The sequence below is a fragment of the Paramormyrops kingsleyae genome, chromosome 7, assembly GCF_048594095.1.
Source record: "Paramormyrops kingsleyae isolate MSU_618 chromosome 7, PKINGS_0.4, whole genome shotgun sequence".
NCBI lineage: Eukaryota > Metazoa > Chordata > Actinopteri > Osteoglossiformes > Mormyridae > Paramormyrops > Paramormyrops kingsleyae.
Window position 1 is genome coordinate 35,302,781 of NC_132803.1, and position 27,376 is coordinate 35,330,156.

The following is a 27,376-nucleotide window of genomic DNA, read 5'->3' on the forward strand; positions in this document are numbered from 1 at the left end:
CCCCCGATATTCCAGCTCAAAGGACCAATTCCGCATGCAAAACCAGCGCTATACATATATATCGCATTCGTGTCTTCATAGTTCATCTCTTTATGAAGACCTGCTTTTCCTACACCAGACACTCCATTACTCCAGCGTTTCAAGAGAAACAAACAGCCCCCTCATTGGCACTCTTCAAATAATCATGCAGAAGGTCCCAAAAATCCACAGGAACATTAAGGTAATGATAAAAGAACAGTATTTAGTCTTGATCTTCAATTAGGAATGAAATATGACCGTGTAGACTTAATATTTGTTCCATAAGAGGGGTCTGTGATTTACTGCTGAGTGAATGACAGCATGCTAATTATTTAATTCTCTCATTCGTTGCACATTGCATCTCAGCACTGACTGACGAGAATGTTTTCTGCAAAGTCTGAGCACTACTTCAGACCTACTAAAACCCAATTTTAGAAGCACAGTTTTTACGACTTTATATAAACCAACAAAGCAACGTAAAGGGGAAGGAAAAACCATTAGTTCAGGGTCCAACAATTCTAACTACTCAACAGTACAGCCTACGGGTTTACTGATGCAAGTGGCTGACAGTCAGGCTCTTTGACGTGAGACGCAGCCCTGGCAGAGCACTTACCATCCTTTGTCATCATCCTCCCCCAACTCCTCTACATCTTCTTCGGGGGCCTCTGGGGTCTCACTGATGGCTTCCGAAAGCTTGGTCTTGAATCTATCCAAGAGTGCCAGCGTCTAGCACAAGAACAATTAAGCCCATGTCATGAGTGAGGTTGGGTTCAGTGAGCGGTCCTCCGTAACCCATCCGCCAAAAACACCTTCGGCCCTCGCATACAGCAGGGATTAGAGAGATCAGCTTACTGCGAGCAGTAATCTTCATGCTACGGCCAAGGTGTGGTGAGGGTTTCCCTTACCTGTGCCTCCCTGGAGGACCCCTTCTTCAGCTTCTGTTTCCGTAGGTCGTCGTACTTCTTCCTCCCTTCGAGGTACTCAGCAACTGCCTCATTTGGGGCCTTCCCGTCAACTGTAAGGTCACATCACCTTCAGTTAGTCTCATCAGTTTGAAGGATTTCTAAGGATGTAAAACTAATCAAATACACTTTCGACATACTCTGACGCCACTGTAAAACAAATTTAAGTGCTATTAATACACAGAGTTGAACAACAAATGTATCGCGTTACAGTCTAAAAGTCAAACTATGATCAAACTTGCTGGAACATGGCTGCAGTGCAGAGTTCAAACATGGCAGGACGCTTTAATCTTTGTGTAGACCTTCTCGTAAATGTGAGCCCGCAAGACCTAAACACAAAATGATACGGAGTCATAACAGAGACCACGTGTTTACTGGGAGCTACAGCCTGTCCAGGCCTCTGGTATCCACACAGAAAAGCTACTCTGCATCTCAGCAGATGTTTTTAAGCGGCCCGAATCATTTGTTCATCATCAGCTTCTCATACCGCTGGAGACAAAAAAAAAATGTGCTGGGTCAAGTGGGCCCACATTGAAGTTCAGCCGATCGCCGTACCGACATCCAAAGCGGATGTAAGTGTCGGAATAATGTTGACTGTGAGAACTCGCTAATCATACAACAAAATACCAGGATGTCAAGGCAGCAAAGTTGTTCCTGTAGATAGAAGGTGAGTGACCCTGCGCAGATTCAGCAAGGCTGCTAGTGAAAGAAATTTGTCTGGTTCACGTGAGACTGCAGAGGCTCAGATTCAAACTGTGAGCCCCGATGAGTGAAAGAGATTTAGCAACTGCGCATATCCATTTTTAAAACCCAGATCTGATGCGGCTCCCCAAAATGTTTGGGTCCAGCGCACGTGCCGAGTTTGCCTGAGCCCGAATTTGGCCCCTGGCTCATCTAGAAAGATGACGACTGCCAAGCCCTGAACAGTCCCTCACTGGACCAGACTTAGACACAACTGCGGCTAAAAAATGGGACTAAATACCCAAAATAGAGGCTTGGTAGCCATCCAAAACTCTTCTACAAGCAATAAGAGAGGGAGAGGGGGAGAAAACGAAAACACTTTTAAAATGTGACTTGGAAACCAATCCATTAAACAAGTAGGCTTATAGAACAGGCAGTGTGATCTCAGAGGAATTTACAATAGTACTCCAACGTTTTCCTCAAATGAAAATATAAACATTTATCAAGGAAAGAATATAAGGAAGAGAGTAACAGATTCATTTCGACTATGTTATGTAGAAATGACTGTAGACATATCTCAAAAACTTTCACTATATTAATGGCTTTGTGTCAGGCTGGACAACTATGGTGATTAATATATATTCAACAAAGAAAGTATTAGAGATGCACCTATCCGATATTCGGATCGGTATCGGCGCCGATCCAGACCTATTTGACAGATCGGGTATCGGCCATGCGTGACCGATCCACGTCCTATACTTAATTATTTAGTTTTTGGCAATCTCTTCGTGTTAAATCTATTTGTACAATCAATCGCACGACAGCTCTTTCCCATTTTACATGTGTTTTTTGCGGCATTCAATTCGAACGCAAACGCTGCCCCCAGTCTTGTTTGCTACTCAGTGGGTGTGAGTACAGTGACTTCCGTCTGCTGTGACGTCATGCGCATACCCTTCGCAGTACGAGGAGCGTAAGATAAGACGTGACGATCTGGGAGTATTATACGCTTTTAAAAGAAACCAGTAGCACAGCGATTTGCAATCTTGTAAAGTAAAGTTTTGAGAGGTGGGAATAGCGTTTAATGGACAATCCCACTTAAAGCGCATGCAACTGTGCGAGACAAAAAAAAGCAATGGATGATTTGGGAGTCGCTAACCTGGACTGTTTTGCAAACTCGCTGCAGCTTGTGACACAAGAGGGGCTGCCATCGCAACAAAGTGTAACTGAGCTGAAGCCAATGGGAGAAAAACTGTGTTCAAATTTTAAGCATTTGCCACTTCTGTATACTTGCTTTGAATATATTCAAACTGAACTTCAAATGCCTCAAAAATGCTTAAAACAAGACGTACTGTACAAATGAGGTGGAACAGTACGTTAGATATGTCTGTAGTAGCCTAATTAAATATTTTTTGTCATACATTTTTTCCATCTGTATTTACTAGCTTAAAAAATTATATATAAAGTATTACAAAGTAAAAAGTGCTCTTGTATTGGAATCTGTATCGGTATAAATTCTTGTATTGTTATGGCTTCAGAAACATTTTAGTTGTCAAGAAAAATCAACTGCAGAATAGATAAAAGGCAATTAACTATGCTTGAAAATGACATTTTTCATTGACTAAAGTTTGTTTAAAAACCTATTTTGCAATGAAAACGAAATAGTTACAGATGAAGTTTTGCAACCCTCTTTGCAGTACAGGAAATACAGAAGAACGGCTTACGATATCAACACCAGCACCATCTGTCTAGAAGCTTGTGCTTGTCATTAGTTGGACAGTATCTAGCATGTCTCTGGACTGGCTTCCCACTGAGTGTAAGAACAAGTTTCAGCTCAGTGATAAACTGATAGTGGAATCAATTACAAAGGTCAGGAAACAGATGTAGGGGCAATAAACAGTAAATGGTACAAAGGCGACTAGGGCATCTCCGCTTCCCGGGCAATTGCTGAACAGCATCCTCGATACTGTAAAACGTCTCTGTGAAAAGAACAGAGAGATTGCTTATTTCAAGAACCTTGGAAGCAATCTGCTGTTTTTTGAGGATTATACCTCTGGGTACCAGGGGGTACAAAACATGAGAAATGTTATCAAAACTAGACAAGCAGCAGCACCGAGGGAGTGACACAGCTGTCAAAACCCTGAATGATAGGGTTATGCAAGCTAGTCGGTCATACTGCAGCTAAGCTAAACCCTGAGGCATGTAACCGGGAGAGAGGTTACTAACACACTGTTAATGGGGATGGTCAAAGGGACAAGCCTAACACTAAAATGGTGTGTAGGTGCCAAGTAGGGATGTGATGCTGAAATATCGATTCTTTTGAATGGTCTGTTTTTGAGATTTGATTCTAATGTTAAAATGTCGATATTTTACCTGATATTTAACCATTTACATTATTATTATAGGGAAGAGGACACGAATTACCACCAGGACCTAAATGTCAGTGTTAGGACAGGAAGCACTTCTCATTCTGCTCCAGACCGAGACCTACAGCTCCATGTGAGTCACTCAGTCATACTACAGACAGAGACTAGCGGAAGGAAGAAAGTGCAGCTGGTTGGCTGTGGGAGACTGAAGCAGGGGAAAGAGAGACAGATCAAATCGGATCAAAAAGAATATCAGTGGTATTGCGCATGCCTGGTGCCAAGACCTGGCCACCCAAATCTGATCACCCCACAGCTCAGGGCTCCCCAGTCCTGGTCCTGGGGGGCCAGAATCCAACAGAATTTGTAGGTTTCTCTGCACAGACACACCTTAGTCGGCCAAGTACTAGGTGAGTTTGAACAGATAAATCTGCAAACTGTGTGTGGCCTTCCAGGGCCGCAATTGGGGAACCCTGCCATAATGTCCCCTGACGCTACATGCAAGTGATGCTGTAATGTACCAGAGTTTTCTTTTCAACAGGTGTTTATTTTGTTTTATTTATTTAATTTCCTTACAGGGGCATCATCACTGCAACTAGAACACGAATCAGCAAGGATTTCTGTGGTTTTTTTTGGTCCACCGGAGAAGCTGAGAGCTGGTAAATCAAAGACACGGCTCAACAGGTGTTTGATAGTCGTGATTTGGTCGTGCATTGAGTTAGCGGGGTTTATTTTAGGTTGGCCGTCACACCGATATGATGCAGAACGGCATCTGCGTAGCTAATTCCTGAGAGCACATCCTGGTAAGTACTGTGGGTGCAGCCCCACATCCATGCCTTCAACTGATCCACGTCTCTTATGGGATTTGTAATTATGCACGTGTGTTTTACATCTGATTTTCATGGCAAATTCCAGAATTCTGGACGTGTTAAAGGAAGAGGAGGGACCCAAAAGCCACCAACAGGTTAAAAACGGCATGACAGGCCAAATACTGTTGAGATCCAGGTCTTCTACAGCTGGACCAGCAAGTGGGTGACAAAGAAGGGCAGGGGTTAAATGGTGTCCGGTTGCTGCTCTGACTGTTTTCATAGTGCAGCACATACGTAGGGAGGAAATAAATAAATGACGTGAATAAGAAAGTGCCAGGAAATCAGAAACGAAGGAGCTTTCTGGACAGAAGCCAGGAGGGGGCGACATCTATAAACAGAGAGATTACATCCTCAGGGACCAAACTCAGCAGACGGCATGTCTGGGATCGCCGGCATGCCTACGGCAGATCAGACAACCTGGCACCAAGCCAGGCCTGGCCATGCGTCATACGAATAGCCTGACCTCACCTGGCCGACAGTGTCATGGCAACTGCGCCGGGCCTTTCCGGCCTTGTGCGCTCGGCGCTGACATCATGCCGTCCCGTTAAAAATTTAAAGGGTGGGACGCTGACGAAATGTATGACTGAGTAAAACAGAGGTGAAGGAATCGACTCTGCAGACAGCTTCATAAACAGCCTGCCACAGATGTGGATGCAGACACATGCTCAGTTTCCGGATGGATACTCCAATGAAGCCAGATTGAATACATCATAGAGGCTTCGTACCACCTGGGAGTGAAACGGTGAAGGTTCCATCCCACAAAAAACCTTGAAGAGCGTTTTGGTGATGGGAGGGACTCACCCAGAGGTATAGAAGTATGTTTTTAAATGAAGTCAATAAACAAAAATCCCTGAAGGGACAGCAATGCTACTGTTGTAAAAACGGGGAAATTCATCATTTTTAGGGAATTCTGAATAAAGCTCTCAGGAAGCACAGCATGTGGTGAAACCGCGCTATCTGACATTAAATGCCGTCCAAGTGCGAGGGCAGAAACTGCCTTCGGATTAATGGAAGAAAAACGGCGGGAAAATAGAAAGGCACCAAAGATTCCACCAGGGTCAGACGGTGTCTCTGGGCATCCCCCCACCCACCAAATGTGAGGAGGAACCTGAGAGATGGGGGGTTGGCACTCATGCCATCCCAGCCGGCATCCCTAAATGCCAGTGGAGAGTTCGCCAGCCTTGTGAACAGCATTCCTAGCCCATACGGGCAACCCGGCCCTAGGCAGCTACAAATCAGCCACTTTGTTGTGCCGTCCTGCAAGGGGTGTTGAGAGGGCTTTTGCTACCTCGCCATGAATGGAATGCATCCCCCCCCCACCCCCCACCCTGCAGAGAACCATGCAGGGGATCCAGTCGAAAATAAAGTGCTGGGGCTGAAACCTGACCCTCTGATCCATCGCTGTCAATGCAGAGTGATGCCTCAGGCATAGAACCCTGATACGGAAAACAAAGAACACGGGGGGTGGGAGGGGCCAAATCAGGAATTACTATGAGACAGATTTCCAAAGCTGCCGGTAGAGCTGCGGGTGTCACCACAGCTTGATTCGGACATTAATAGTGGCTAATAACGAGGGCTATTAGTTACTAGTTAAAATTGCTAATCGTTAAAATTGAAAACCTAATACATTACACAGCTTTACTTTTTTTAGTAGTGAGGAAAGCCTACAGTCACAGCACTGGGCTACCCAGAATTCCAGCGGTCCAGCAGCAGTCGGGCTTAAGGGCCCCTTGAGCGGGGTCCACGGTTATATGATTACTCTGCTGGCCATGGGAATCGAACCCACAACCTTCCGGAGACTGGCAAACATCCCTAGCCTGCTGAGCCACACACCACAGGATGTATGCATACATTTAGCATGCTGTGATTGAAAAAAAGACTATTTTTATTAATAAAATAAAGATAAACACATGCAAAAAAAATTCTGTCTGCCTAAACTCTCAGAAGACAAGCGCTTATGAGATTAAGACAAGCCATGCGGTGAGCGTCTACATGTTTACGTGCCTCTTGGATTGTACTAGATTATGTATTTTCCCTAACAGTTCAAAACTGGCGTGGAAAGGCAGAGACCGTCGACATCTCCCCACTATTTTCTGACTACGTGAGTGACAGGGCGCCACTGGAGCCAAAAAGCCCACGAGCACAAACGCACCCCGTAAAAATACCTCAGAGCGGTATTATAAAAAGGTGGCCACACGCCTCATTTAGGGTGGTGGGTATGAAGCGGACAGTGTTTTTTTCAAGTCTCTTAGTGCTCGGTTCTTATTTTTGGCTTTGCGAGAGGGCGGCCGTGCCAAGACGGGGGAAACCAGACCAAGGGAACACGCTGTAATTTACGTCTACAAAACTGAAGAGATGTCTGTCTAAAATAATAACTCAAAAGGTACAGATGTCTCTCTTAGCTCAGCTGGTGAGACCGTTGCCTTTTCCCCCCGACGCAGGATGCCAGATACCAACAGGGCGGGTTGCTGTTATTAGGGCTCGGAGTAGGAATGAGTTTGGTCTCCAGACTCATTCTGAAGCTATCCGTCCCCTGTGGAGAAGCGACTGGAGAGAGGAGAGGGAAGACCAATAGAGGATTTATTGGTGCAACGATTTGGCCGGGTGAGGAGTGCACGTCGCCCCCTACCTACAGAATGAATTAGCAGAATGAGCGGGAGCGTCATCAGAAAAATTCCAGTATCTCCCTCTTTCTGAGGACCTGCCTTTAAGGTTATCAGTTTTCTGGCTCCTCATATTTTCGACTTCCTTCTCTTTCTACACATTTCCCCATGCAGTTTTTCCTGACACATACGAACAAACACAAGCTAGATTATTACTCAGTGATAATAACAATTATTATAATAATGTGATTACAAAAAAAAAATCCTTTCCTGCATTCGCTTTGCACTGGAATTTGCCCAACAGGGGCTGAGGACACGGTGAACATGGTTGGCCATAACGGCTCAAGGCCCAGCTTGGCCATGGAGCAGCGGTCCAAGCCAAACATGTGCACAAGCAAAACCCAATCCTACCCTCTGTAATTTCATTCTCAAAAAAAAAAAGAAAAAACGAAAGAAAGATGAATCGAGAGCCATTTGAGTCCTTTGTGTATTTATCAATAGCATAATAGAGTTTATGCTTGGCTCTGGGACAGTGGCAAGCACGACCATGGCTTGGCGGCCTGACAGCATCTTTGCTGACCATAATTTTACGCTGCCATTCGTCGGGAGCCCTTCCAGGATGTGTCGGGAAGGTGACGGCTCTGTAACCATACCATGCTTCTGCCAGCAACCAGAAATACAAAACTCGCTGGGATCTATACCCTTACTCCAGACTCCATCCTGTTTAAAATACAAAATCACTGCTCTCCGGCCTCCAGGGGGATGCTAAGCGGCAACGTCGGACTGCAGGAAAGCTAAGGGACAGACTGTTCCTTAGGGCAGAGGGTGGGCAACTCCAAGCTGCATTGACTACAGACTGTCCCCGTCTTATAACCTATACGACTTATGATGACTCGTATGTATGACCGAAGTTTAAAAAAAAAAGCTTAACCTAAGGACCTAAGGTATGTAGTCATACACCCGACGGCGCTGCGCCACCTAGTGTGCACATCATGCCATACCAGTTCCCTCGGGAAAGTACTGTGATTGTCCCAACCTGTCATGCATCTCTGTCTCATTCTCTCACCTAGTGTGATAAATCCTGTTCTGCCGTACGCCCATTTCGATATATGATCTGTCACAACAGAACCCGTTCGTTCGTGGACAGTTTGTACATGTAATTTATTACCTACATTAAGTATGACATCAATTGCCACAGTGAATGTACCAACTGCTATAGTTGAATGTACTAACTATATAAGGCAGTGTTTCCCAATCCAGCCCTCTGGGAGCCACAGTCAACAGTATGGACTGTCTGGTAGGGAGCAGGGAGGGAGCAAAAACATGAACCGACAGTTGGTCCCCGAGGACCGGATTGGGAAACACTGGTATAAGGTATAAGTCACAGCAAGATGACATTAGCGATGTAGCCCTCTCTAACTGTCATAGTGAGATGCAGTACATGGTACTAACGGTACCGGCCTCCCTGTAAACAACACGCGAGCATTAGCCAGCCACTGTGACGCTCATTCGCCATGATGAATACTGTCACTGCCACTACAATGACAATCACTGGAATGAAGCATTTCGAATCCTGGGGAGGATCAAGGAAGGAGTCAGAAAAAAGTTAGTGTGAATGTGTCTGGGATGGAACCAATGCGTGATCACTGCTTTGTAGTGATAAATTGTACGTTTCAGATCAGATGTGTCGGGGAGGCCACCAAACATCAGCTTTGACTCCTACATTTCCGTGCACACATGCCTTCAGATTTGCACAGTGTCATACCATCTTGCGTGCCGTGACATGATGTTACTCTTTGCTCTATCTTGCTCTTTCTCCGTAATTTCACCATCTTCAGCATCGATCCTGTGTCTCCATCTCAGCGGTCCGTTATTATCTGGACCAGAACCCCCATAGTCATCTTCACTTTAGCTCCAGAAGCTTCTGTCGGTTGCCAGCACTGGTGAGAGGGTCACCGCCCCCCCACCCCCCATGTGGGTGTCCAAGCACTCTGGGGCACACACCTGCCCCCCTAGGCCCCGCCATCACCCCCCGTCACCCTTATCTCCTAAATCGCTCTCCTTAGATGTCCCAGCCCAGGCTCCACATGCACTGTGCATGTCAGACCACAAGACAAACACGAGGCAAACCTACGGAATGCTTACTTTCACAATAGCTTCTTTTTCACCCCCCGAGACATTTGATATCGTTGATTCTGAAGCGCCTCGTCCTGACTGATACCTTCTGACCGAAACAGGGCGTAAAAATATCCTGCGAAGGCCAGACGTCGCTCATCAGGGGTGCAAAATAATGTCCTGGCATGAACCGAGGCCCCTGTAGGCTGCCTCTGCCTCTGCCCCTGCCTCTGCCCCTTGCATATTGTCATCCCAGCACTGACGCTATCTTGCTCTCTTCGTGCCCAAGCTGTGCAACAGAATGAAATATTTCATTTCCCTTATGTACGGATAGAAGTACAGATACACTGGATGTTTTATCAGATATCCCATCTGACTCTTTTTCAAAGACACACACACACTGGAGAGACCACTCTATTTTTCAAAAATCTGCATTTATAAATCCTGGTATAATCCTGGTTCTGCTGGCAGAAGACTACACTACGAGGCAGCCTGCTTCCAGGCTCAAAGTTTCTAATACCTCAGTACTCAACAACAAGGTGAAGCAGGAGACACTGGTAATAACCAAAAACAAGCCAAGTAGAGGGCAGAAGCAACTTTCAAATGCCAGAGGTGACTGTCAACTTATTTGGCAGTGCCTCATAAATCAGAGGATGACATCAAGTGACCTTCAAAAGGAATGGGAAATGTTAAATGTTAAACGTATCAGGCTCCAAGAAGCAGGACTAATGACCCATAAAGGAAGGAAGAACCCCTTCATCAATGAGAAGCAGGGAAGAGCCAGGCTGCAGTTTGCAAAAAAAATACATATTTTACACAGGTACATACCCATAAATTAAGAAATGACAGAAACTAAAAATTTTGCTGTGGTCTCTTAATTTTTTCCAGAGCTGCACAGAGGCGAGAGTGGTGCTTGGGGTCGGAGCCCAGCCGTTTGTCCAGCAGCCCTACAGCATTTCCGGGGGTTATAGGCCTTACTCAAGGGCCCAATGGAGATTCAAACCACCCCCCTCCATTAGAGACCTGGCCCCACACAGGAGCTCAGTCCCTCATTACAAGACACTGCAAAGTATCACCAACAGATCTGAGAGTCTGGGGTTCCCAAGTGCAGAAAATCCAGGCAGAGACAGCCGTGAAGCACGCTAAACAAACGCAGGAACGGCAGGCACGCCACGCACCCAGCAGGTGTAATATAAACACTCCAAGCTGTTAACAATGCGTCCTAAACACGGTGTCACCCTTGATCTGTCTGGCAAGTTAAATGCGTACGAGATACTATCAGTGAAAGCACAATTCTGAGCTGGCGTGTCCCGGGCCAAACGCAGAGGGGAAAAGTCGTAACGCTGCATAAGGCTCACCCCCCCCCTACCAGGCCCCAAGAGCAGCAGCTCAGAGGCCACAGGCTTCCCTGTACTCAAGCCCATGTTAATCCACAGAGAAGGCAGCGCACACGGCATTATGGGAAATAAGCCGCAGGAATTTACGAGCCGGGGAGGAAACTGCGGATTCACCTTATCTCTGCTAGACTGAGTGGGGCATCCAGGGCCCCTTGCATATGGCTGTAAGGAGCATAAGTTATAAAGGACACCGCAAGTCTGCACATCTCTGGTCCCATCATATGGGATGCAGCTGAGCGTTACTGGCACCAGGCCTCCGTAGGTGGAGGCTTTCAGAGAGATAAGCACTTTGGCAGAGAACAGGCAACTGCAGATCCACAACATCCCTGCAGGGGGCGATGTAACACGGCACCCAAGAACACACAGTTCCCACAGCTAAACACAAACGCATTTACCTCTAGACAAGGCAATTTAGGGGCATAAAATATGAGGCGGGAGGGGAAATTGATAGAAAAATTATTTACCTGCCACAAATAAAATTCCCCCCCCTAAATCTTACAAAAGGGTAGCCCTCATGACCAGACTTGGGTGGCCCCAGCAAGTAAACCACCACCACGCTGGGGTGCAGCTCATTTTGTTATTATATATGGACTGTCATCCTTGAAAAGCTGGATGAATAAGAACACCGTTCAATCGCTCTGTCCGTTCGCCCCGAATCTGTGGAAGTCAGCATTCCTCAGCTGTGGCCCCGCAAGGAATCATCTGCAGCACAGAATCCCAAAAATGTCATTCCCGAGTGTTCTTCCAGTACAGCGACATAAAAACAGACCTGGAGCCGTTAAGAGAGGCTCCGGTTCCCTCTCGGGGGCCGGCGGATCTATGTGGGGGGGGGGAGGGGGCTGCGCATCCTACACGTTTGTGTGTAACTAGAGGCTCCTTCAAAGGCACGCATGGCCTCAGCTGACCCACCAGCCAGGGGGGGGGGGGGGGAACTGGGCAGGGGCTTGGAAAAAGGGGGTGGGCAGTCGCATGGGGGTGTGCAGACTCTCCTGCTCCGAAGGGGGGAGGGTCATAATTAGCGGATGGAGGAAAAAAAAACGACGGGTGGAAAGTCATCCCAAACCGGCCAGTCACGGCAATCTCTAGCTAAAGGGGCGTGGCCTGTCGAACCCAAAGCCGGGATTTAAAATTTTAAATAGGTGATTTTATAAGCATGCCATCATAGAGAAATCATTGTGACAGCCCTCACAAAACCATGATCCCTCGATGTTTTACATACGAAAAAATAATATGCAGAAACGTAGAAAAAGACAGAATGAGCGCAAACTGTGAAAGTCAGAAAGATAGATCTACAGGAATGAAGCATAATCAATTGTACTTCTGTAAAAAAAAAAAATATATGGAAACATATATATATATATAAAAACCAAGATTCTAGCCAAACTGGGTATAGACCTTCCATCCTCTCTAACTTCGGTTCATGATGAAGACATATGGGGTAGCTGCCCAAACAAAATGCTGTTTCATTGCACTACCACACGGGGGCGCCACGAGGGTCTTAGGAAAATTAAATCTGCGTCCAGCATAAATATGAAGGTGATGTCATGGCTGGCCCGGATGACATAAACATCACAAGAGCAAAAGCTAAGCACGGGAGGCTGTGCTTATTTTCATGCACACCCCCGGGGTCCAGATGGCAGAAAGCTGGTCAGCGTCAGCCCAGGCGAGACGCTTGCCTCTGTGGCCGCTTCCTGAATCGGCTGCTTTTTCCAGCATGTTGGTTCGCACAATGTTTACGGCAAAGGAGACCATTTTGGTCCGGCTGGCAAGCTGCGTAATTTCACATGACAATCGGCCCCTTTTCATATCTGACGGACATGACACCCCACCATCAAGCTGGGGGACACATAGCACCATTTAGAAATCCTTAAGTTGTACATGTATGTTATTTATCCTCAGTATCCTGGTATTTGCTATTTATTATTATATACTGTTTTAGTCTGGAGCTGATCCTGTAAGCTGCATAGGACAAGTGGATATAGGAAGTGGATGGATGGATATTGCTTATGCCAGCAGGGAGGCATGCAAGCATTTCATTGTACTTGTACAAATGACAATGAAGCTTTTGAATCTTCAAATCCTCAGAGACACTTAAAAATAACAGGTAACGAAGCTTCCCGATCAATCTGACTATCGTCATGGCGCCCGACGTTTGGGGGAAGGCAAGGAAAACGTTGAAAGGAAAACGAGAACGTTCAAAAACTGGGATGTCCTCAGATGAGCTCTTACCACCATCGTCAGCCTCCTCTGGCTTGCTAATGTCTGCTCTCCTCTGCTTGATGGCCAGCAGCTCCTTCTTCAGCTGTCGGGCCTCTTTGCGGAGCTCTTCACTGCGGAGGGAGGAACACAGACAGAGCAGCGTCAGACCAACAGTCTGAAAGATTAGGATGAGACACACCTGAAGTACATTCTGCCTCAAGTCCTCTAGCAATCAGCATATGAACCCAGCAGGACCTGTGCTATACGCTTGGACCCCTTGGGCCACCATACACAGACCGATCTGTCATCGCGCCGTCATCTTATCATCAGTCAGTCAGTCAACCGCACAGAACACCACCTTCTCAGCCGCGACCCGCAGGGCTTCCTGTTGGCCCCCGATGCCGCTGAGAACAATGGAGGGATTTAAAGTGATCCCCCCCCTCACCCCCCTGCCTTGAGGGAGGCACAACACGTGCTCATTAAAGACTGCTTTGTTATTGGAGGACTTCTTTTAACGGGAGGAGAAGTACAAAGTCGGAGATGAGGTGGACATTAATTACAGAGGGAAACAGCCGGCGAGAAAGTATGAGGACGCAGCCAGATACAACATAACATCCCCCAGTGCCAGTCACCTAATACGCATCTTTTCACACATCCCAAAGCAGTTTGTACCCTACATCAGGCTGTCACTGTTATTTATATGCATGCATGCTTATTTATTAAATGCACATTTTTTATTTCCATTTTAGTTCTGTTGTATTCACTGTCTTGATTCTATGTTTGATTGTCCACTTCATGCCGCCATTTGCACCAAAACAAATTCCTTATGCTTTTTGGACATGGCAAGTAGAAAGATTATGATACTGAAAGTGTCCTGCAAAATCCAAAGTGACTGGTAGAAACACCATGTACAGAAAAGCATTTGTTCCTTCTGGGGGGAAAACTAAGTACAGAGCAAGATAAATGACGCTCTAGGAGACGTCTCTTGTGTATAGGTTAGGGAAAGACCCCGTCCTCGACTGTCACTGTCCCCATTGGCAAGGTGCTGGCTGACACCCAAGGAAATTCAAAGGAAACACCAAGATACCCGAATCTAGGAGAGCAATGGATGAATAGGCTCGTCCTGCACTGCCACATGGGGTAGCTTATGAAAGAGGGGAACTAGGAGGACACGATGTGCTTCTGCAGGCGAGAAAGCATGAGGATACAGCCAGATGTAATGTATCAACCCCCAGTGTCATTCAAAAGCTCGATGAATCAATGTGGTATCACCCACATCCAGCCGAAAGCTTCGTACCTCCCCTGGCAACGAGTTACCGACCCGCCGTCTGGTGGGGAGACCAGAGCTGAAAATGAAATCCAGCAGAATGCCCCACCTCCCACCCCCCAAATCAGAAGCAGATGCTCAGTGCCCTTGGCCACTCTCAGCCGCTATCGGATCGCCCCCACTGCAGATTCCCGCTGGCAGAAAAGCGCCCAGCTCACATCTGCCGCTTAGAGGTGTATGATCCGAGATGCCCATTCCCACCGGTGGCGGTGCGCACCTCCTCTGAGAGGGACTCCTGCCCTGCGTAGCCCCTCCCTGGGGAACGCAGCTTCCTGTGCTGTTCCCCTCATAAAGCGTGGTGGCTGAGAGCTCTGGAGTGGCGCTCTCAAGTGGTGCCGCTTTTTTTTTTTTTTTATATAGCCGCCATGGAGCAGTGCCTATGGATTCTTCAATTCCAATGCGATCCAAATGTTCTGGAGACAAAGGGATCCCACCAGGACACAGTCAGTCCCAAAAAGGGAACAACAACGTTGCAAATCTGATGACTCTGGAGTTTTTTTTCCCCCCCCAGAAACCCGTCTCGTAAGGACCATCAGTGCTCTTAAGTCTACCCTAATATTAGGCTGTAAAGTTTTCCTATTAAACCTAAACAAATAAGTGTCTTTCTCTTGAATCACAACCTCCATTCCAGCAGAGACCAGCTTCCTGGCTCTTCACCTGCCACCAAACCCGAGCTGCGCCAAAGCCATACCCTGAACTCACATGGCCCTGCTTATCATTAGACCCAAAAGCGTGACCAAAGACCACATTCTATATATTATTCATTATTAGTAGTATCACACATTGTAATGTATTGAGAAATTCTCGATAATTTGGAACCTGAAAATTTCCATCCTCCTACTTAAAAAGATCTATAGAACAGCTGAACAGAATGGATTCATAACGCAAATTCCACTACTGTCTGATGCTAACATAACAGAGGTTCTTCCAGACTTGCTAGCAGAAATTTGCTCATAGTAAATCATAATATACATTGTGTGAACAGTAAACATGTCTTTGGCTTAATGTCACTAACATTCTGCAAACCCTGGAAGTGGAACCACGCTGTAACTCATCTCTCTTTGCAGTACAGGTCAGCTATGGCTTGGTTTCTGTATGCCAATGGAAAAGCACCAACAGTTTGCATTCTCCACACGAATGCTCTCCTTGCGTCCAGTCACCTGCTCAACATGCTGCACGTTTCAATTTAGGTCTTAAAAACAGGATGGTCAATCTTTAAAATGGGGGTGTGACAGCCGTGAGTCACCCCTGCCTCAAGGGGGGGGGCACGGGGCACGTATCCCGTGTAGCAAACACGGTAATATCGTTAAGCAGCCTCAGAACTCTGCTACATGGCTACAGGTAAGCGTGAAGCTGCCCCCCCCCCCCCCAGAAAGACGGGAACCAACCCCCCCAAACAAAAGCGGCCTTTGTTCCCACACATCTGCTTCTCTGAACCACCACCACTGCCCCCCACCCCCACAGCCTTCATCTCTCCTTCTTTGCTCCCCTTTCTCCGAATCCCCCTGCCTTTTTGGTGAATGGCGGGTGGAGGGGCGGATCTGGATCGGTGAGAGTCTGAAAGGGATGGATGAAGTGATTCCAAAATACGCTTGCTGCCGTGATGCTCCAGAAAGCGCCGGAGATGTCAGTGCTTCGTCAATGAACCTTCATCCAAGGTTGCCTCATGTGCCATCAAGCTCCGTTTTAGCGGGGGGGGGGGGGGGGGGCTACCACCTGCAGCCCTGCTCCCCTGAGGTCCCAGTGTGCCGCTCGCCAGGGGCCCCAGGGAGACGTTTTTTGAGAAAAAGGGGGTGACATACAACTCCCTATCCTCCCATCCCCACCGCTGTCACGTATAAGCCAGCCCCCCTCCAATCTGTGATAATCTTCTCATTTCCTGTGGGGCCTGTTTGTTTTGGAAGGAGCTACCAGATCGACTGAGGTGCAAGGAGGGGACAGGTCACCCCTCCCGCTCAGATTCAGACAGCCAGGCTCTGACGACACAGTGTATCATATCACTCTTACAGCATCCCGCTCGCTCAGATTCAGACAGCCAGGCTCTGACGATACAGTGTAAAATAACGTTTTTACAACATCCCACTGGCTCAACTGGAGAACTCAAAATGTTTAACCAGAATGGCTGTGAATTATTACCAAACTCACCACGTCCATTTGCAGGCCTCTTCAGAAACAAGGCCCCAGATTTCCCACAATGCCATCAATGACAGCTGGGAGTAGCGTAAGTAACTAAAAACGTCAGAGGTGGATAGTTGAGGTCCAGAAAGTAAAAATCCAAACCAAGATTTGGTTTCAACCAACCAGCTGAGTATTCTGTGACTGTGACTCCTCATACTGAACTTGTTCACAAAGTGCATGAATACACTTTTGTAGATTCTACTGACATGGGGGGAATTCGATCCTATAGCTTTAGTACCAGTCTATGTGACTGCAGCTCACAAAACCTTATGTCACTACTGGTGGAAATGTCTCATGCGTTATGACTTCAGTAGTCTTTATGCATAGTATCTGAGTCTTCTATCGACTACCTCAGAGGTCTTCAAGTTCTACTGCAACAACCAACTGAAGACACGATCTAAAACCTGCAGGATCTCCAAGGTTCCCAGAGTCTCTGAGGAAGTGGAACCACTTAATCTAAAGAATAAACAAAAATAACTGTCTCTCTTTATGAGTGGACTTTCTGGTCAGAGCCCATACATCCCCGTAGAGGGGAGACACTGGACGTCCATAACTTTCGTAAGTCTTGTCGACATTCATCATTCCCAAAGCACACAGTACGTTGGACACCTGGCAGACATGTTTAAAATCAACTTAATTACACGGTTTAGTTGCTGATCTTCCTTTCGCTAACTTTCTTCCAGCGGCAGTTAGTCAGAGTATCTGATGACTCTGGGGAGCTGTGGATGATGTTCGTTTCATAAAGGCAGCACACGGACTGCACATGCCCAGGGAAGCTGTTCCGCACAGTTAATGCTTTCACGCCCGGCAGAGCTCTACCACAGGTGGAAAGAACGACAGTCTGTTTAAAAACATATAACACACAGCCGGTCATGCCCTAACTCTTACTTATTATCCATGACATGTGCTCCAGGTAGTCTGATGAGGACACTTTTATCCAACAGGCCCAGGTTCACTGCTTGTGACTGCTAAATTTAATATTCACGTTTTAACAGCGACAGTGTCCTTCGTTCCTGTGTTTTCTCAGTGGCTGAGATGAAAATCACCCTCCACAGAGGCGGAGACCATAGGCTGAACCAAAAAAAAAAGCCCAGTAGCGCACTGTCAGCAATGGAAGCTCTGAGGGAAGCCTATGGAGCTCCCCACTGTAGCCTGGTACATATCATCAGACTCCTTTGACTGAAAGGTCTTCTGGACATTTGTTATGGGAGGGGGAGTTAACTGTCCATGTGTTGGTATCTCTCATGAGGACGTGACGTGGTGGCCAAGTGACGGACAGCCACGTTAAGCACCAAACAGGCTCATCCCTTCTTCCAAGGCCACAGAAACGCAGTGGCCATTGGCCATCATGGGAAATGTCGCAGCAAATTCCTCAGAATATTCACACTGCCTGGTTAATGTCCTTGGACATCTACATTCATCTGATTCTCTAAAAGTAAAGGAAATCATTCTAGCTGGCTTACGGTTTAGACACAAGATCTGCGTAATACTTTCGAACGTAATATATGGGCAAATATAATTATGAATTATGACAATGTTGCTTCTAATCAAATCGATTAACTCCATATGCTCAATGCAGAGGCAACTTGATGTGAGTTCATAACATTACACCATAGATATTTATATTAAAAGTGAGATTTTAGGGGGACACTTGTCTCGTACCCATAAAACAGCTGGAATATCTATCATGTCTAATTTCACTCTCTACAGCCTGAGACCAGCCAAAGCCCTGCAGTGTGTCCACATTAGGATTCTATCCCAAGCCATGCAGAGCGTCCAGGACTCTGTCCCAAGCCCTGCAGTGTCCACATTAGGAGTCCAGTACTCTGTCCCAAGCCCTGCAGTGTCCACATTAGAATACAGGACTCTGTCCCAAGCCCTGCAGTGTCCACATTAGAATACAGGACTCTGTCCCAAGCCCTGCAGTGTCCACATTAGAATACAGGACTCTGTCCCAAGCCCTGCAGTGTCCACATTAGGAGTCCATGACTCTGTCCCAAGCCCTGCAGTGTCCACATTAGGAGTCCAGTACTCTGTCCCAAGCCCTGCAGTGTCCACATTAGAATCCAGTACTCTGTCCCAAGCCCTGCAGTGTCCACATTAGAATACAGGACTCTGTCCCAAGCCCTGCAGTATCCACATTAGGAGTCCAGGACTCTGTCCCAAGCCCTGCAGTGTCCACATTAGAATCCAGGACTCTGTCCCAAGCCCTGCAGTGTCCACATTAGAATCCAGGGCTCTGTCCCAAGCCCTGCAGTGTGCTTTTATTAGGACTTCAGGACTCTGTCCCAATGCGTTTCATGCACAGGAAGCTGTTTTTTTGTTTTACCTTGGAAAGACATCAAATTTATGAGGATAAATGTGATGTTTGCACTATGACAACTAAACAACCAACTTTGTTACGAGGAGCAATCACAGCAGACATCCCCATAAATCATCAAGGGACATCCCTGTAAATCGGCACACACAAGCTGAGATGGGAAACGCAGCACCACTGGAAATAGACTCAGAATTAGATTTTAAAAACTGTTAACAACTGAAGCACAAAAACTTCTGATTCAGTTTTGAGGAAATTTCTTGAAATGCTCTTTTCTTTGGATAGGTAGGATGTCTGGCACTAAACCAAATGAAATACTTTCGGCAAATATTTTCTCAAAAATTCAGTCAGACGTTACAGGGAACACGTATGATGTGAGGAGCATGAAAATTGCCGCAGTGCGTCCGTGACATGGCAGACTGACGACCCTTCCCCCCCCCTTCCCCCCCCACGCTTCACAGCACAGCAAGGTCACTGGCATTAAACTGCGCCCTTCCCACTGTTCATAAAATCACAGAGCGATTTTCAGGAAGAACGTGGCCGCTGAGAGTGCAGTCAAACCCGACCGCTAATGGCTGAGCGCTGAAGATCTTCAAATAAACATCTATGAGATGAAGACCTTCTTTTATGTGCCTGCTAAACCCAAAGCATTTACACCACCTCAAGTGAACAAACAGGCCTGGAAGCGTTTCCTGAGTGAGTCCAGCAATGGGAGCACTAGCACACACGCACGCGCACACACGCACGCGCACACACGCACGCGCACACACGCACGCGCACACACGCACGCGAGTACTGTATTACCCCTCAAGGCCTTACACAGAACAATGCCCAAGATTATGGCACAGCCTACAGGTGCGGCCAATTCCCCTGCTTGATTTCTGGTTGTGGGCAGGGACCTGAGGTATGAAGTCACTCTCTTGTGTGGCTAGGTGGTGATTACGAAAGAAAAAAAAAAGCGACCACCAAAATCAGACATCCCATAATGTATGGCACATTAAATCCTGATTCCTCTGGCCGCTGCTTGATCCGGACTGTTCCCCAGTCAGCACGCTGCCAGTTTCATGGTTTTGGATGCGAGCAGCATTCCATACTTCCTTCAACTAAGAGGAAAGAATTACAGAACAATCTGGAGCCTTATTGCAGGCTGGCGTCTCTAAATAACACCCACAGTGCGCCTTCTATTGGGTCAGCTACCAGTGGCTAAATGCGATTAGCTACAATCATTCAGCAATTAGCAAATACACATTAGCGCCTAGTTTTAACAGTTTCTTGTATGAGGCTCTCCTGGAACCATGTAAAGCTGGAGGAAATATCTGGAAGCACCAGAACAGTGGTTCGGCACATGAGGTCACAGATGCTGTGGTTTGATTTAAAGGGCCGCCAAGCTCTGTCAGCATCAGGGTAAACAAAGGAAGTAAAATGAGGAAGAAAACCACCTCAGAATTATGTTTGGCTCATCAAAAGCACAACTAATGTGGGGAGGTGGATAAGAAGGGGGGTGAAATTGGTCATTACACACACTTCTCCCTTGTTACGATATTTTAAACTAGCTAGATACTGGTAGGTGAAAGGGGGTAACCATTTAAATTTTTGCACATTTTGGAAAGAAAAACAGGGGTAAATTTTTATTTTCTGTGTTATTACTGTTCAGCGTGACACACAAGTGTAATTACACTCCTATGATCTTAATAATGAGAGATTTATCTTTTGTGCAAAACCAAGGAGAAAAAATGTGCAAGGTACACGGCGGTTTGCTGATGGCAGTGACTCGTGGGTGACCAGGCGCTACATTTCTGTTCATGCATCATTCCAGTTAAAGCCTCCCTCTCCCACACTGATACGTTGTTGTTCAGCTGAAGTGCTGGACAATTAAACTTCTCAGCCGGCGTCTGGTGAAAATTTCAGGTAAAATAACAAAATAATACGAAAATGAACATGGGTGGGTGGGGGGGGAACACACACAAACACACGCACTAAAAATGACCACAGTAAACACAGCAAAGAGTGCTAATTATGCAATGTGAAGAGGGGGAGGGTGGAAAGACTGAAGGTGGCGTCAGATACGCCGTGCAGGTGGGTCTGGGTTCAAGGGCAGCGGGGAGGCGGGGGTGTGCAAACACAGGCCCACACATGTAGCCTGTCGCCCAGTGCGCAGATCAGAGATGAACACTGTACCCTTTATTCCCCCTGGAAGTCTGTATCCACACCACACTCAGGCACCATGGGAAGCTGCACCGCCACGTCCCCGATGCCGCTTCACCCCGAACGGCCTTCAGTCGGCAGGTATTCAAATCACTAAACAAACAGCCATTTATAACCTACTCACACACCCAAAATAAAAATAACAACAACAGGGTCAATGCGGCCTTCTGGCTACAGAGGGTCCTTCAGGTGGTACCACCTCCTGAGCCTGGAAAGATGGGGACACCAGGGATGGGATGCTTTTGTTACGGGGCGCAGATACACAGACACACACACGCACAGACACACACACAGACACACACACAGACACACACACAGACACACACACACACACACACACACGTGCACGCGCAGAGGCACACACGCACAGACACACAGACACACGCACACACACACAGACACACACAAGCACACACACAGACACACAGACACAGACACACACAAGCACACACACAGACACAAGCAAAAACACACACACACACACACGCGCACACGCGCACAGGCACACACGCACAGACACACACACACAGACACACAAACACAGACACACAAACACACAGATACACACACGCACACACACACACACACACACACACACACACACACACAAGCACACACACAGACACAAGCAAAAACACACAGATAGACACACGCACAGACAGACACAAACACACACGCACACACACACAGACACACACTTCAGGAAATCTTGAGAGGCCAATTAGCTTGGCTGAATATGATTATGATATGAACCCCCAAGCCAGAATATGGAATCAGATGATTGGTCTTTTGATAATGTGCTCCTTTGTTTACGCTGCCAGCTTTCTCGCTTGTGTTCCCTGACTTTTTGTTTACAATTCTGACACAAACTTCTCGTGTGGGCGGGTTTTTTCAGGGACGCGCCCCCATTGGCTAATAAGTTTTTGACTGACACGTTAGTGCCACAGACATTTTTAAATAACAGCGGGACTGGACATTCACTACCCGCTAACTAATTTTTACTGGATCCGACAACAAGATTAACAAAGTGTAAGTGTTGATGTTGTTTGTGCTACACTATACATTTTATTGTGCTAAATTTGAAGTGAAGTTAAGTTTTGCTATGTACCTAATTAACGTTAATTAACTTGCTAACGTTAACCTTATTTTCCACATTTATTTCCTGTTAAGGAGAGTACAGTGCTTTCAAGAATTCAAGTGTACTTGAATATATTTGCACTTACATATCTATACAGAGATGAACAGTGAGTCAGTTTATTTTCGTGCAATTTATTACAATTGTCCATTCAATTTGTTGCCGTTTTTGAGGTTCTCAATCTATAAAATTTTTATCAAAAAGAAAGTAAAGAAATAATAACTTGGATTATATAGGGATAATTACTGATACCGTTTAATATGAAAAAATTATCATAATAAAATATTTTGCCATATCGCCCAGCCCCACGCACACACACACACACAGTATAACTAAGTCTACTTAACTAGCAGTCCTTATACCTAATTAACGTTAGCAAGTTAGCTAATGTTAATTATAATTAGGTAAAAGCTAAATTACATAGCAAAGCTTAACTTTACTTCTAATTTAGCACAATAAAATGTATAGTGCAGTACGAACAAAATTAACACTTACACTTTGCTAATCTTGTTGTCGAATTCAATGAAAATCAGTTAGCAGGTAGTGAATGTCCAGTCTTGCTGTTAATTAAAAATGTCCGTGGCACTGACCTGTCATATTAACCAATGGGAACGCATCCCTGAAAAAACCCGCCCACGCGAGAAGTTTGTGTCAGAATTGTAAACAAAAAGTCAGGGAGCGCAAGCGAGAAAGCTGGCAGCGTAAACAAAGGAAAACATTATCAAAAAACCAATCATGTGTTTGCATGTTATAAATTTTTCTTTTGAGATGCATTTCTTTTGCTTCAGTTAGTTCTTTTCTTCTCGAAGCCTTGTTTTTGCTTGATGTAAAAAAAGTTTTGTTTGATAATATTGGCACAAATCTGATTTCATACCCAGAAGCGGTGAGGATACCAGCTGAGCCAGAGGATGGAAAAGGTATAGTCGCCGTTTTCAGCATGACCTTCTGATAGACGACAGCTAGACAGACCAAAAGGTCACATCTTGCACCTTCCCTTTGAACGCAAAAGTACAACATCCACTGAGACCTTAAATAACAAAAATTAAAAGAATGACAAATTATCCTGTAGCGCACGCAGGCTCTAAACAAATCACATAAAGTGGTGCTTATGACATCGGCTGAAGTATTGGAGTGGGGGCGTGTCCACATGGGTCATAGAGAAGCGTTTCGGCTGCCTGTCACACCCCACCAGGTTTAAAAAGTCCCCCACAAAAAGACAAGAAGAGCCTCCCCCCGGCCATGAAAGGTGGGGGCAAACATCTCTGATTCTCCCTACTGCATAAAGGAATAGTCAGCTAATGAAACGGTAAAAATTAATAACAATAATCAATTCAATTATGGGATCCCGGTCTGGATAAGTACAACAGAAATACAGATGAACAGACAAATAAATGTTAAGGTTTGGTTTAGAATATGAAAATCACCGGCAACGATATTCAGTTTCAGCACTTTAAATATCTTGTCTTACTGTGTAATACTTTTGTGGGTGCCGTGTCCCTCAAGCTATGCCTATCATTAGAAGGCCGTCGGTTCAAATCCTGGGGTCGGCAGGGTGATTGGGCCCTTGAGCAAGGACTGTATGACCCCGCTTTAGAAAAAGCGTGCTAAATAAATAAAATGTAAATGTGATGCCCCTACCCTTCCAAATAGCCGCCAGGAGCTCAGACACGTTCCTAAGCTGTGCGGCATGTCTGAGCAGAGGGAGGCCATCCAGGACCTATGGCTGACATTCCGGCTGGGTCCGCGGTGTTCCCCAGCCCCGCACCGCCTGCCATGTCTCTGATATCAACACCCCCCCCCCACACCTGGAAAGAAGGGGCTTCCAAGCCCCTGCCTAAGGGGGACATGCAATACCTCCTGCTCTTCATTCAGACTGACAGCCTTTTATTAGCAGTAACCAGGCCAGCGCTAAATATTTATTCCTGATGTCACAATAGGTTTACCAAAAGCGTAAAGCAGGGGGCGTCTGTGTTTGCAAAAGACCTCGGTAAGGACCCTATATCACGGACAGAGGTGAATATCGGGAGGGAGGAATGGGCACAGTGTCAGTGACCCCAGGTAACCCCCCCCCCCCCCCAGATATTTACACCTCAATAGTCCAGGCGAGGACACTTCCTGCCCTAATGACTGGCCCAAGGCAGCCATGAGAGTGAAAACCAGCACGACCCACTTCCCCCCAGGCCCCCAGGGAGTGGAGCAGGGGAAGCCCCCAACGTGCCCTCTCGTGAACACACCGTTGTGTCCTGGGCTGGGGGGGGGGGGTGGAGGGAGATCAGAAGGTCTCGGCATCACCTTTCAAAGGACGCCTGACTCGCACCTGGTAATAGCTGGTAGGAGGCTGACTGACAGGGGGACTCACTCGCTAATGGGGCGGCCCAGTGAGGGGAGGCTCACTCGCTAATGGGGCGGCCCAGTGAGGGGAGGCTCACTCGCTAATGGGGCGGCCCAGTGAGGGGCGGCTCACTCGCTAACGGGGCGGCCCAGTGAGGGGCGGCTCACTCGCTAATGGGGCGGCCCAGTGAGGGGCGGCTCACTCGCTAACGGGGCGGCCCAGTGAGGGGAGGCTCACTCGCTAATGGGGCGGCCCAGTGAGGGGCGGCTCACTCGCTAATGGGGCGGCCCAGTGAGGGGCGGCTCACTCGCTAATGGGGCGGCCCAGTGAGGGGAGGCTCACTCGCTAATGGGGCGGCCTAGTGAGGGGCGGCTCACTCGCTAATGGGGCGGCCCAGTGAGGGGCGGCTCACTCGCTAATGGGACGGTTGACTCACCAACTGGGCAGCTCACTGACTGACAGGAAGGCCCGACAGGTCTCGCCTCTATTTCTGGACAGGCTCACTCGCTAACGGGGCGGCCCAGTGAGGGGAGGCTCACTCGCTAATGGGGCGGCCCAGTGAGGGGCGGCTCACTCGCTAACGGGGCGGCCCAGTGAGGGGAGGCTCACTCGCTAACGGGGCGGCCCAGTGAGGGGAGGCTCACTCGCTAACGGGGCGGCCCAGTGAGGGGAGGCTCACTCGCTAACGGGGCGGCCCAGTGAGGGGAGGCTCACTCGCTAACGGGGCTGCCCAGTGAGGGGCGGCTCACTCGCTAACGGGGCGGCCCAGTGAGGGGAGGCTCACTCGCTAACGGGGCGGTCCAGTGAGGGGCGGCTCACTCGCTAACGGGGCGGCCCAGTGAGGGGAGGCTCACTCGCTAACGGGGCGGCCCAGTGAGGGGAGGCTCACTCGCTAACGGGGCTGCCCAGTGAGGGGCGGCTCACTCGCTAACGGGGCGGCCCAGTGAGGGGAGGCTCACTCGCTAACGGGGCGGTCCAGTGAGGGGCGGCTCACTCGCTAACGGGGCGGCCCAGTGAGGGGCGGCCCAGTGAGGGGCGGCCCAGTGAGGGGCGGCCCAGTGAGGGGCGGCTCACTCGCTAATGGGACGGTTGACTCACCAACTGGGCAGCTCACTGACTGACAGGAAGGCCCGACAGGTCTCGCCTCTATTTCTGGAAGCTCCTCTCCTTGCTCTCCTCCCCCCCGGCAACTGAATCCCCTCATACGTTCCCACCCCAAGGTCAGATATCTCCCAGAATCCTTGTGTCCCCCACCAGGTGAGGAGGCAGAAACGCACACTGTCTCACCTCAGAGAGGTAGCGGGGAAGGTGCTCCCCTCTGTGATAATGCCGCAACTTCATCAATGTCAGGAGAAAAAGGGCTTCTTGGGTGTAAACAGGAGAGAGAAACGCAGTGAGCGAGCTGGAGCATGATTGTGGAAGGAAACCTGAATGCTGTCCACTGAGTGGCCATCTCACATACCCATGATGCACTAGGAGAAATTTGTCAGAGCAAGACGCGGGCCGATACGGCGCCACCTGCAGCTTGGAGGCCACCTGGTCAGCTGGAGCAAACCTTGTTGCTGGAATCCACAAAAACAATGCCGTTGTATATAGAGGACGCTGGTGGGGGAGGGGGCTTTAGCGTCAAACTGAGTCCGTGTCCATAATAAGTGGAGCAGGGTGGTGTTGTGCTGACACGGTGGGTTTCCCCAGTGCCCCCTCCAATGTGAAAAAGCACTCCCTGTTTACAAATCAAATGCAAATCAGAAACAGGCATGCAGACACAAATAATGGTGGCAGGGGGGCACCAGCTCACATAGAGTTTATAAAGTCGACATTCATGCTGATGCAAGGCTGAAATATTCCTCCCTTACACTGATTACTCCAATGCCTTTTCTATATGCGCGTTCCAGAGCCTTCTGTCTGTCGTAACCGAGGAACCGCACTGGCAGGGTAGGGTGGGGGGGGGGGGGGTCACGTTTCTCCAGTCCGGATGCAACTTGGGTGACGTGACAGGGCCCCAGTGGTCAGACGGGAAATTAAAAACTGTTAAAAGACGAGTCCACAGCCCCAGAGCGAGTATGGGCCTTAACAGGCAATGGCAGCACGCACTGTCCGCAGTGTCAGGGCACTGGAAATCTGCCCACTGCCTCACCATCATCATATCAGATTTAACGAGGCTCTCTACTCCCCCAGCGGTTAAAAGCACCGCCTGCCTGCAGTCGTACGCCACCCCACACCGCCCCCACCAGGTGAGGATAAGGGCCTTGCTCAGGTGCCTATTACTGAAACCACACTGCCGACCCTGGGATTTGAACTGGCGACCTTCAGACAGAGCGGCATAACCTCCTTCAGCGCATGTGGCCGGGCTGCATACACGTGACGTCATGCCGTCGGACCCCCGTGGCACCTCCACCCTACGGCTATGGTGGCAAGCGAGAAATGACACTTCTTGTCTCGGGGACCGGTTAACCATTTACACAGTTACGCGGTGGATGCGGGTTCATACGTGGGTCTGGTCATGAGCAGATTCCCTCCCGCTGATCTGCGTGCCGTAACAGTGGGGATCCCAGCGCCTGGCGCTTTCACGCACCCATGCTGCGATTTCTCATTCACTATGGACACCATGACTTTGCCCCACTCTTATAAATGTCAGCGTTCAGACGGTCTGTAATGGGAGCCTGCTATGCAGCCCA

The 27,376-nt window shown here is 48.0% G+C and overlaps 1 protein-coding gene and 1 long non-coding RNA gene across 2 annotated transcripts in view; one reads left to right on the top strand and one right to left on the bottom strand.

Moving 5' to 3' along the window:
- The window catches only part of cwc27 (CWC27 spliceosome associated cyclophilin), a 40,949-nt gene that overhangs the window by 7,033 nt on the left and 6,540 nt on the right, over positions 1–27,376 (bottom strand). Inside the window, exons 11-13 of the mRNA XM_023796781.2 lie at positions 13,235–13,335; positions 924–1,033; positions 632–744 (exon numbers count right to left, since the gene is read on the bottom strand). Coding sequence (XP_023652549.2) covers positions 632–744; positions 924–1,033; positions 13,235–13,335 — 324 coding nt within the window. The remainder of the gene's footprint in view (positions 1–631; positions 745–923; positions 1,034–13,234; positions 13,336–27,376) is intronic.
- On the top strand, positions 1,400–5,433 carry LOC111835954 (uncharacterized). The gene is made up of 5 exons (XR_002836316.2): positions 1,400–1,647; positions 4,064–4,157; positions 4,600–4,680; positions 4,759–4,824; positions 4,937–5,433. It is a non-coding gene; the product is annotated as an uncharacterized lncRNA (long non-coding RNA).